This window comes from Cetorhinus maximus, chromosome 5, assembly GCF_964194155.1.
Source record: "Cetorhinus maximus chromosome 5, sCetMax3.hap1.1, whole genome shotgun sequence".
Classification (NCBI taxonomy): domain Eukaryota; kingdom Metazoa; phylum Chordata; class Chondrichthyes; order Lamniformes; family Cetorhinidae; genus Cetorhinus; species Cetorhinus maximus.
The window spans coordinates 122,350,559-122,363,696 of NC_135883.1; the positions used below are offsets into that span (position 1 = coordinate 122,350,559).

The window sequence follows — 13,138 nt, forward strand, 5'->3', positions numbered from 1 at the left end:
GTCTCTCATTTATGACCTTGTTCCATAGTTTTTCATGTTATAGACTTTTAAGTCTCCAACATCAGTTGACAGGTATTTTGGCCTGGAACATTCAGCGCATTTACTAGGGACACAGTGCTCCAAATATAGAGAGTAGAGTACAATGTTATGGAGCCCACTGTTACTCCTACTTTGTAGCTATTCCATCTACTACTTGTTCTCTTGGGTATAGAATGCATATAGTGCAGGGCAGATGAGACTTATAATATCTGATTACAGCCTAACTTTTAAACAAATAATTTGGGAAGGGTGATATACTGATAATCTAAGTTAAAATGTATTAAACATTCTCATTGTACTGTATCTGGTGCTAATACCCATTTGTTTTTATAGTTTGATGTTTATGGAATAATACCGATATTTTTGTAAAGCACCGAACTGTATTAAAAAAAATAAATTCATGGCATTGTTTTACAATCGGCATATCAGTGAAACCCTAATTTTGTTGCAGTTAATCAAAACCCTTAATGAAAAATTAGTGAATAGTGCCTTACCAATTCCATTACGTTTCAATCTGCAAAATCCGAATCTGCATGCCTTTGAATTATCAATGGGCATAAGGACATTGGGGAAAGCATGTAAAGGATCACGACTGATTGCATAATAAATTCATTAACTGCTACAGGGTTCTATGCTTGATAGCAAGTCTTTTAAAAAAACTAAAGGTACTTGGAGCACCTATCTTTTAGAAAGGATGTACCTGTAAACTACACAGCAGCCCAAAAGTTCCAGTACAGGCTACGCACAAATTGGCCCCTTTAAGTTACTGCATGTGTACAAACATGCAAAAAAATTTAAAGCGTCTACACGCTTAAACAAGTTTCCTTGCATTATAAGAACAAAATTAGAGGCTGCATTGCTGGTGATGAGGAATAAAAAGTATAGAAACTATTAAACCACCTAAAATTGAAGGCTCACCTACATGACTGTGTAAGAGTGTGAAAATCAAACCTTGAAGCTTATGTTTTAATTCATAACACTAGGCTCCAAAACACTCTCAACCCAGTGCCATTTTCCTACTGCTTTGAACCTGCATTTGTCAATCGGATGTCAGCTAGAGCTAATAATTTTGTTGGCGTCATTGTGTCCTTATCTCCTAATGTTTCCTTTATTTGTGAGTACTAATGCTCTGTTTCACTGAGATCCAACCATGTTTCCCATGAGTTTCCATTGGAGCTTTTGGGGACACCCTAAACATAGGTAATGGTTTTCATAAGGAGGGAGGTAAAAGTGGCGGGTGAGTCAACTTTTTTTATATTGCATTTGTGGTTGACTCAAATATGACGCTGATAGGTGGTTGGAGTAGGTCATGTGCTTATAGTTCGTCAGAAGAGAAAGAAAACTCAAAATTGTGATAGGAAGAGTGCAACTATGCTGCCCCAGCATAGTTAAACGCAAGTTCTCGCCAATGAGCACCTCCTGTCAGCTATGTTGATTGAGGAAATGCTGAGCAGCAGAATCTTTATTTATCACAAAGAAAATTTTGTCCTCCACAACCGACTTTTTAAAGAAAAAAAATTGGTTGGAGAACATTTAATTAAAGAAAATGAAACTGAAGAAACCTCTCTGCCAGAAAGCATGCTTCAGACCCGACCCTGTCACACACTTTCACTTGTTCCTGGCTATTTGGTAAGATCCTGGAGAGAGAGATATTAGCTGTGTTTGTGTAACCTTTCTCATTGCTCCTACAGAAGGAATGTAACTCAATTATATTTGAAATGGGAGTTTTAGCAGATGTATCTCCTTAATTGTATCTTTTTCTAAAATATCAGTTCCCTTGTCTTGTTTGTGAACTGAACCCTTTGCTGCCAATAGTGTGATGACGCTGTGACATGTTGCTTGACCATTTAATGCATTTTGATATCCTCTGCCAAACTGATGAAGTACAGAGAAAATGAATAATGAAAACCATCCTCAATTGTATGATAAGCTGTGCATCCCTATGCTGCTCTTTTTGCTTTCCCACCTTGAAGGTTTCAAAATGCAGATTTCATGTCTGAGTTGCACATACTCTGAGGAAAATATACAAATGCTGTCGATTTTAAATCTTGAATATTTATAAGGTAAAAAAGATTTTTGACAGGGCTCTGAAAAGTCTGTGTTCCCTCTGCTTAGAAGCAAGATTATTTTATTTACATCACCGGAATTTTCGCCATCTCATATTTTACCCAATAACTAAACAACAACTTGCATTTATAATAGCACCTTTAACAAAGTGAATTATCCCAGGGTGCTTCATGGGAGCATTGTTAAACAAGATTTGAAACTGAATCACATGAAAAACTTGGACAAATGACCAAAAAGCTTGGCCTAAGAGGTGGGTTTTAACGTAGGAACATATGGATTAGGAGCAGGAGTAGGCCACTCAGCCCTTCGAGCCGGCCATTCAGTAAGATCATGGCTGATATGATTCAAGGGGCATCTTACAGGAGGCGAAAGGGACAGAGTGGTTTATGGAGGGAAGTCCAGAGCTTAGGGCCTAGGCAGCTGAACAGAGGAGGCTGGCTAGGAGAATATTAGAATAGTCAAATCCAGATGTGGCAAAGCAACAGCATATGAGCCGAAGCGGGGTGAAGATGGGCAGTGTTATGGAGGTAGAAGTACATAGCCTTGGTGATAGAAAGATTATGGGTTCATAACCTCAGCTCAAGCTCAAGTAGATGGCGCAGTAGCAAGCAGTCTGTTTCGGCCTCATACAGTGGTTAGGGAACAGAGGTGTAGCAGATCGGCTTAATATTTAATTGGAGGAAATTTATTCTCATCCGTTGATGGATGTCGATCAAGCAGAAAGACAAATTGGAGCTACTGGTGAAGTCTCAAAGCATCCCAGTGTCTTTGAGACAATTCATTACTTTTGAAGGGTACAAGTACTTGTTATATACTCCCTTTCACATTGGAAGTATCTCCCAAAGTGCTTTACAGTAAATTGGTTTGCTTTTCAAAGTGTAGTTACATATTTTATAGGCAAATGGAGCAGCCAATTTGCACACAGCAAGAACCCACGAAAAACAACAAAATAAATGACCAATGAATTTGTTTTGGTTGTGATAGTTAACAGGTAGATGTTGTCCAGGACACTGGGAAAACTTCCTGTTCCTTTTTTAATAGTTCCTCAGGGTCTTTCACACACATTTTAATAGACACTTGAGGCCCGGGTTTAGCATCTATTCTGAAGGATGACAGCTCCAACAATGTAGCACTCAGTGCTGCACTGAAGTGTCAGCCTAGATTATCTGCTCAAGTCTTGGAATGAGACTTGAATCTGTAACCCTCTAACTCAGAGACGAATGCGTCAAAACTAGGGAATGTGGTAACCATTTTATGAAGGCAGTGAGATGAATGGCCAGTTTATTTGTGTTTTTGGCCTGGACACCAAGAGCACACTGCTCTTCTTCAAGTAGTACTGCATGGATTTACAATATCTACTTAGCCAGCAGATCATGCAGATGTCTCATTGGAAAGCGGGAACTTCTAACAATGCAGCATTCTGAATTGAATGCACTTTCAGCCAGCTTATTTACTTCCTTGCCTTGGATGAGGCTTTTTTTTAGGATCTTGACATTTATAAAATGTTTAGCACATTCCCTACAGTGTTGACACTCTTGCCTCTGAGTTGGAAGGTTGCAGGTTCAAGTCTAGGCCTCGTGCCTATTCAAATGGGTGTGAAAAACTGTGTGGCACTATTAAAAGAGGAAGTTCTCCCAGTATTCTGGATAACATTTATCTATTAACCAATACTACCAAAGCAAATTAATTGGTAATTTATTTTGTTTCCTTTTGTGGGTTCTTGCTGTATGCAAATTGATTGCTCTATTTGTTTCAGAGGCAGGAGTGCTGCCAACTGAGGCACGCTGACATTAGGACTAAGCAAATGTATAAAAAACACATTTCCCAACTCAATAGTATGCTTTAGAAAGGGGTAATTTAAAAAACACACTTTTTCAAAATCGGGTACATAAAGTTTCATATCTGTCAGACTTTCTTCCATTAGATTGGTTGCATTCTTGTTATAGGTAGATGCAAAAGATGACATGGCGCAATTCTAGAAGAACCAGAGAGATCTCCTGGTGTTGTGACCAGCCTTTCTTATCCAACACCACCAAAACTGATTAGGTGTTATTTATCTAATGTTCTGTTTTTGTGATCCTGCTATATACAAATTTCCCATCAGATTTGCTTACAAAAACAATAGTGACTGCACTTCAAAGGTAACTCATCAGATTTAAACACTTTTTGGGGCATCCTAAGGGCATGAAAAGTGCTAGATATTTCCAGGTTCATTCATTGGCACAATGGTTACTCATCTCAGCTCTGGCCTCCTCCCCCGACCCTTAATGGAATCGATCTGTTAAGTCACTGCATTAATCCCTAAAAAGATTGAAAGTACTTTTCATATGTAAATATTAAGCAGAGAGTGCTCTGAATTTTTCAAGGCCCTGTGCCAGCACCAGGCTTATGTATAGTGGACAGTTTATCAGCAAATAGAAAATGTAGGGTCCGCAATTGATTTTCAATTGGTATCAATGGTTCTGCCCCCCTCTTTAAAGGATTAGGTATTGGTATAGCTGTTTCCACCCATATCAGGTACTGGCTTTGCACTGAGTTCGTAGGATTACTGGCTGCTTATATCTTTTATACATACGGATTTTCATATCCTCTTGTTTGAAATAAATATATGTATTTTTTTTCAAAGGTTGCTGCCAAAGACTGTAGGACTACTATATGTTGGCAATTATGAACGCCCTTTTGCACAGATGAAGGTAAGTGATTGAAGCAGTTAAGTGATTTGAAATTCAGTGCAACTTTTGTCTACTGATGTCTGTGTTGTGTGAAATCGAAAGCTTGTGTTATCTTAGTGATGAAATTTATGTGGAGAAAACTAGATACAAAGCTGAGTGTCATTTCATATTAATAATGAAAGGATTTTTGTTACAGATATTAAAGAAAAATAATTACAAAGGATGACCTTAAATACACATCATTGTTTATTGGCACGCTGTGCTCCATACTGAAAAAGCCAGTTGTGAATGTACTAATTACATTAAACATATTGATAAATTTGAGAACTTGGCACAATTGAGAAAACCACAGCTTATTGGGAAAATCATTCATAGACTAAGTTTTCTGAGACATTTTTCAGCTCTATGTCAAGAATATAAAGGTTACTTTTTGGAACTGCAACAAATAAGGACTGATTTTGCTGATATCCAAGCCGTAATCAGTTCCCAGTCATGTTAAAATTTAGTTAACTGAGCTTTCCTGGGCCTTGAGCCCACATCTTTCGACTCATTTGCTGCACCATATAGAATTGAACAGATTGCAGATGCTTGTAATTTTCCAGCTCCAGTTCAATCTGCAGACTCACTTCATCAACATTGAGTAACTTGTAATTAGCCTCTGTATGAAACAACTGCCTTTTTAAACAAAAATGCATAACTGGGCAGGGTGTTATGAATTTTAGACAGTGTTAGACAGGATTCTTTCTTCATTTGCAGTTGACCTAAATTATATTTGTAATAAAACAGAAAATGCTGGAAATACTCCAAAGATAAGGCAGCATCTGTGCAGAGAAAAACAGAGTTAATGTTTCAGGTCTGTGACCTTTCTTCAGATGAAAACATTAACTCTGTTTTTCTCTTCATAGATGCTGCCTGACCTGCTGGGTGTTTCCGGAATTTTCTGTTTTTCTTTCAGATTTACAGCATCTGCAGTATTTTACTTTTTTACAAATTATGCTTGTGGTAAATTACTACATTGGTGTAATTTTTCAACTTTGAGGAGCAAACAACATAGAATGGGGAAAGAGCTGAAATCTGTGATGTGAGTGATCCCGGCTATTTCATGTGTCCATGAGGGATGTGTCACCAACTACTTGAATTCCAGTTTTCAGGGTGAAGTGTATGAGGAATGTGTATTTCAGGAGGTGCTCGTTCCACAAGCAGCACAAGTTAGTGAGGAAAGGAAGTGCGTAATCAACCATTGAGATAGGAAGAACAGGCAGGAGACAGGACAGGGATCTCCTGAGAGTGTTGAATTAACAAACATGTTCAGTATTGAATATCTGTGACAATGACAACATCTCAGAGAATCACAGAATCTTACAGTGCTAAAGAGGCCCTTCGGCCCATCGAGTCTGCACAGACACGTGAGAATCACCTGACCTACCTACCTAACCCCATTTACCAGCACTTGGCCCATACCCTTGAATGTTATGACGTGCCAAGTGCTCATCCAGGTACTTTTTAAAGGATGTGAGGAATCCCGCCTCCACCATCCTCCCAGACAGTGCATTCCAGACCATCACCACCCTCTGGGTAAAAACATTTTTCCACACTTCCACCCCTGAACCTCCTGCCCCTCACCTTGAATTTGTGTCCCCTCGTGACTGACCCTTCAACTAAGGGGAACAGCTGCTCCCTATCCACCCTGTCCATGCCCCTAATAATCTTGTACACCTCGATCAGGTCGCCCCTCAGTTTTCTCCAACGAAAACAACCCAAGTTTATCCAACCTCTCTTCATAACTTAAATGTTTCATCCCAGGCAACATCCTGGTGAATCTCCTCTGCACCCACTCCAGTGCATCACATCCTTCCTATAATGTGGCAACCAGAACTGCACACAGTACTCCAGCTGTGGCCTCACCAAGATTCTATACAACTCCAACATGACCTCCCTACTTTTGTAATCTATGCCTCGACTGATAAAGGCAAGTGTCCCAAATGCCTTTTTCACCACCACATTAACATGCCCCTCCGCCTTCAGAGATCTATGGACACACACATCAAGGTCCCTTCGTTCCTCAGAACTTCCTAGTGTCATGCCATTCAATGAATACTTCCATGTCAAATTACTCCCTCCAAAGTGTATCATCTCACACTTTTCAGGGTTAAATTCCATCTGCCACTTATCTGCCCATTTGACCATCCCGTCTATATCTTCCTGTAGCCCAAAACACTCAACCTCACTGTTAACCACCCGGCCAATCTTTGTGTCATCCGCAAACTTACTAATCCTACCCTCCACGTGGTCATCTATGTCGTTTATATAAATGACAAATAATAGGGGACCCAGCACAGATCCCTGTTACTAAAACAGCCTTCTGTCATCACCCTCTGTCTCCGACAACTAAGCCAATTTTGAATCCACCTTATCAAATTACCGTGTATCCCATGTGCATTTACCGCCTTTATAAGTCTCCCATGTGGGACCTTGGGCTTTGCTGAAATCCATATAAACTACATCAATGGCACTACCCTCATCTACACGCCTGGTCACCTCCTCAAAAAATTCAGTCAAATTTGTTAGGCATGACCTCCCTCTGACAAAGCCATGCTGACTATCCCTGATCAAACCTTGCCTCTCCAAGTGGAGATAGATTCTCTCCTTCAGAATTTTCTCCAATAGTTTCCCTACCACTGATGTGAGACTCACTGGCCTGTAGTTCGCTGGCTTCTCTCTACAACCCTTTTTAAATAGCGGAACCACATTAACTGTTCTCCAGTCCTCTGGCACCTCCCCCATGGCCTGAGAGGATTTAAAAATTTGGGTCAGAACCCCTGCGATCTCCTCCCTTGCCTCCCTCAGCAGTTTGGGACACAAATCATCTGGACCTGGAGATTTGTCCACTTTTAAGCCTGCCAATACCTTGTCACTCCCTATATCAATTTGCTCAAGAACCTCGCAGTCTTTGTCCCCGAGTTCCATACCTTCATCCTCATTCTCTTGGGCGAAGACGGATGTGAGATATTCGTTCAACACTCTACTGGTGTCCTCTGGCTGCACCCATAGATTGCCCCCTTGGTCCCTAATGGGATCATAATGAGAGCCATAAGTTATGATCTGGAATACACTGCCTGAAAGAGTGGTGGAAGCAATTTCAGTGGTGAATTTCAAAAGGGAATTGAATATTTATTTAAAAAAGGAGAACTTTACTGGGCTATGGTCAAAGAGCTGCACAGGTACAATGGGCTGAATGGCCACCTATGCTGTAAGAATCTATGATGGGATTTCTTATCAAACTCTTGGACTCATTGAAAGAAATATTTTTAAGAATAGGCTGGATATATTGTTGAAGGACAGCTCATGGAATCCAAAGGAAAGTGGCAAGTTAGATCTAAAATTGGCTTAATGGCAGGAAGTAAAGGTGAATGGTTAACGGATATTTTTGTGACTGGTAGGCTGTCTCCAGTGGGGTTCTGCAGAGCTCAGTACTGGCTCCCTTACTGTTCGTGCTATATTTCAGTAATTTTGACCTAAATCTAGGAGGAATGATTAAGAACTTTACAGATGACATGAAAGTTGGTCACATCGTTGATATTGAGGGAGAAAGCTGTAGACTGCGGGAAGGTATCAATAGACTGGTCACGTGGGCAGATAAGTGAAAATTAACTTATAAGAACACAAGAATTAGGAGCAGGAGTAGGCTATTCGGCCCTTTGAGCCTCCTCCACCATTCAATAATATCATGGCCGATCCGATCGTGGCCTCAACTCCATTTTCCTGCCTGTCCCACATGACTCCCATGCCCCACTCCCTTGTAGACCAAAGATCTGTCTAACTCAGCCTTGAATATATTCCATGATTTGACCTCCACTGCTTTCTGGGTAGAGAATTCCAAAGATAAATGACCCTCTTGGAGGGGGTCCTCCTCATCTTAATTTTAAATGAGACACCCCTTATTCTTAAACTGTGCCCCCTAGTTCTAGATTCCCTTAGAAGGGGAAGCATCCTCTGAGCATGTACCCTTTAAACCTTCCTCAGAATCTTATCTTTCAATAAGATCGCATTTTATCCTTCTAAGCTCCAATGAGTAGAGGCCCAACCTGTTCAACCTTTCCTCATAAGACAACCCCTTCCTCCGAGGAATCAACCTAGTGAATCTTCTCTGAATTGCCCCCAGTGCAAGTAAATAAGGGGACCAAAACTGTGCATAGCTGTGGTCTTAACAGTGTCCTGTACAGTCATAGCAAGACTTCCTAACTTTTATACTCCACCCCCTTCCAATAAAAGCCACCATTCCATTTCCCTCCCTAATTACTTGCTTACCTGCATGCTTAATTTCTGTGCTTCATATATAAGGTCATCCAGATTCGTTCGTACTGCAATATCCTGTAGTATCTTTCCATCTAAGTACTATTCTTCCTCTCAAAATGGATGATCGCACATTTTCCCATGTAATACGTCATCTGACAAATGTTTGTCCACTCACTTAACTATAACCTTTTCAGACTCTCTATACCCTCTTCATAACTTTCTTTCTCACCTATTCTTGTATTGTCAGCAAATTTAGCTACATTACACTCTGTGCACATGTAGATTCTCTCTTGTTCAACTGCTTCATCAATGATCTTCCCTTCATCAGAAGATCAGAAGTGGGGATGATGATTGATGATTGCACAGTCTTCGCTGCCATTTGCGATTCCTCAGATACTGAAGCAATCCATGTCATGTGCAGCAATCCCTGGACAACATTCAGGCTTGGGCTGGTAACATGCATGCCACACAAATGACTGGCAATGAGCATCTAGCCATCTCCCCATGACATTCAATGACATTACCATCGCTGAATCCCGACCATCAACATCCACGGACTTACTATTGTCCAGAAACTTAACTAGACCAGTCATATCAATACTGTGGTTACAAGAGCAGGTCAGAGCTGCGAATTCTGAGGAGAGTAATTTCATTTTCTGACTCTCCATAGCCTGTCCACTATCTACAAGGCACAGTTCAGGAATTGTCTTTACTTGCCTGAATGAGTGCAGCTCCAACAACGCTGAAGAATCTCAACAGATAAAGCAGCCTGCTTGACCAGCACCCATCCACCACTTTAAACATTCACTCCCTTCACCACTGATGCACAGTGGCAATAGTGTGTACCATCTATAAGATCTGACCGAGCCAAACATAGTGAATATAAACTAATAATTGCAATGCACTACCAACATCAGCTGAATTGCAAACTGCTCATATTCACAAAGCCTTTTTATAAATTGCCATTTTATATCTCTTCAAAGTTCATTGATTATTCTTCTACCTGAGTCATTAGAGAGTGATATGGCTTTCAACTTTCGTACTGTGTCTTTACTCACCATCAGTTTGCACATTTGTACGGCATCTGGAAGAATAATTTCCATTCCGACAGTGTGACCTTTGGAATCTGGCATGCTGTTAAGAAAGATACTTTCAGGACAATTTACAGAATGGGGAGTGTTATGTTTGTCATTTGTTGACCAGTTCTTTTTTGTGCTCAAAGAAATCTTTCAGTTTTCTTCATGTTTTGATTGTTTTGTTGTAAGACGTCGCTTTAGTTTTGCAGCTTTTTTTGCTTCGTTAAAGAAAATATAAAAGCACAAAACACATGGCGTTTATCCTTCACTGAGTTCTATTAACTCGAATTTTATATAACCCTCCTCATGCTTTCTGTTTTTTGTTTGCTTCTTACCACTGGACTCAACACTATCCATAGCTTAAGCTGAAGTACTTGCAATGGCTTCATGAAGTCGTCTGAAAGACTTTTTTAAGGTTGTTTGTGTTGTACAGAAGCACATAGTTGCCAGAATGACAAAAATGTGAATGTATTCTAAAGGTTAAAAAAGAAAATACAGAATGACTGGCAATTATATAATGCCCCTCTTGATCTCTGGAAGTCCTAAAGCACTTTATATTTTTGAAATGTAGTCACTGTTGTATAATTATATTTGTATTTATTTTTGTTTACTGTATATGGCAACTGTCAGCTTCTGTAGTTCACTATTGTGGAACTTCCAGGTACCAAAAACAAGAAGCCGTTTTTACAGTTATACTGGGTAAGAAGACGGATTTGTGGAAATTAACCCCCGAGCAAACTTGTGCTTTGGCACCCTTTCTTCAAATTTAAGTATATAGCACTTAAATATTTAAAAAGCTCCCCTCTCTTGCATTCACCTGGCATCCATCAGCAGTCTTGGTAACAGCAGGCCTGTTTTGGCAATCTTCACGCTGCTCTTAACAATCTTCCATGTGCACCCCCCTCCTAGGTAAGACCGCCAACCCAATTCATGTTGTGTGTGTGGCGGCCACACTCCACTCCTTCCTTCCTAATTACACCAAGTCCACCTCTGGCCACCGCTTATTTGCTTACTTGCCTATTTTGCAGAGACCTCAAAAGTCTCTGCAATTCCTAGGGGTCTGTGGGTCCAGGTTTGAGAACTACAGTGCTAGAGTCTCAAATTTCCAAGCATTGCTCAATGTGACATTTTTAATTTTGCATACAACCCACTCTATCACATCTCTTCAGTGAGATTTATCAAATTAGAGATCAGTATCAAATTGGAGGTTATTTTTAATCATATGGATCCATATCTAATAGGAACTAGATTGACATTCCTCAAAGTCAATTCATTTGACTTAAAGCCAGCAACCAGACTTCATTCTAATCATTTTTGGGTTGGATTTGAATCCAGATTCTTGCTGTGTCAGCAAATTTTTTTTTATTCATTCATAGGATGTGGGCATTGCTGGCTTGGCCAGCATTTATAGCCCATCCCTAATTGCCCTTGCAAAGGTGGTGGTGAGCTGCCTTCTTGAACCGGTATTATAGATAATATTCTGAAGAGTTGAATGTTTCATTGGTAGCAGAAGTCAGTTATGTTGATGAATCAGTGTTGATGAAGTCCTAATACTCCAGGCTGTAATAAATACATATTACAGCTTGGTGCATTATAGAACACATTTGATAGATTTAGTCTTTCACCCATATATGCATTGGTCATCCAGTCAACGTTCAATCTGGTGAAATTGTTAATCTGTTTTCACATTTGAGAAACGATGGAACAATTTGACAGTATGCACATTTGAGTAAAATTAGCATTACAAGTAACACATTATATTAGCCAAGAATAATGGACCTAACATTGATAATATTTCAGAGCCCGATTTAGTTTATACTAGACTGTTTAAGGAAATGGTAGCAGTCATGCATATGAGGCATTGGATGATGGTATCAATAGTGCAATATGTGTATGTGGTTTAATCCTGAGACTTTGAAGGTATCTTGAATATCCTGCTAAATAAAGAAAATAAGTTAGACCATGGGAACTGTTGGTTGCCAAGCTTCGCATCAGTTGTAGGTAAAATATTAGGAAGCATTATGTGAGATACCATTAAATGAAAATGAACACTTCATTGATTAACATAGCTGTTGGGGATAACCAAAGCTCATGCCTTACTAACTTGGTTAAGTTTTTTGAGAAACTGACTAAACCAATTCATATTGAACATCGACTGACATAAAAGAAAAATATGACAGATGCTGGAAATCTGAAACAAAAACAGAAAATGCTGGAAAACTCAGCAGGTCTGACAGCATCTGTGGAGAGAGAAAAACAAAGTAAACGTTTTGAGTCCATATGACCCTACTTCAGAGCTGAAGAGAACTAGCAATTGGTTATTTAAGACTCCAGAGTAGCTTCTATATAAATGATTATGAGAAAAAAGTAGGTGAAAAGTAAGTTGGAGAAAAAGAGCGGAATCTTAACTTTTTTGTTAGTTTGTTTCTACGTTTCACTGTCGTGGCAAAATGTGCAAAGTTTTTACCTGGTACCTTATTTTTTCTGTTGAACAGAAGGGTTACTAGTTAATGTGTTGGCAAGACAAAAGATTTATCAATCAAGCCAGTATTTTGTGCCTTAGGAAAAAGAACTTTACTAAATGGAGCGCAGCGTTTTATATCTCGCAACATTGTTCCGTACTAGGACAGGACCCACCGGGGAAAGTAAAAGCTCCTTTCACACTACTTCGTTCAAATTATTGTTTAAGCACCAACTCACAATTTGAATTGAGTAACATAACATCTTGTACAAAACGTTAAGTGTGAATTATTAGTTGGAGGATTCCACTCAAGACCATCTGTAAGGCAAATACATTGAACATAATGTGCATTTCGTTAAGCATTACTATCTTGAGTTTATGCTCGGCCATTGCATTGCTTGTGGTGAAATGGCGATGTGAGTTTTTAAAATCCCACTAACGTTTTCATATGGCTATGGTATGTGCCTTGATGTATGAAGAATGAAGGAAAATGTTAGCTAAGATACTATAGACACAGCAATCCGTTC

At 39.6% G+C, this 13,138-nt stretch overlaps 1 protein-coding gene across 2 annotated transcripts in view; it reads left to right on the plus strand.

The window, feature by feature from the left end:
• Nucleotides 1-13,138, plus strand: part of rngtt (RNA guanylyltransferase and 5'-phosphatase) — a 428,584-nt gene that overhangs the window by 370,725 nt on the left and 44,721 nt on the right. For both annotated transcript variants that reach the window (XM_078542420.1, XM_078542421.1), the window contains one exon: nucleotides 4,733-4,799. In XM_078542420.1, coding sequence (XP_078398546.1) covers nucleotides 4,733-4,799 — 67 coding nt within the window. The remainder of the gene's footprint in view (nucleotides 1-4,732; nucleotides 4,800-13,138) is intronic.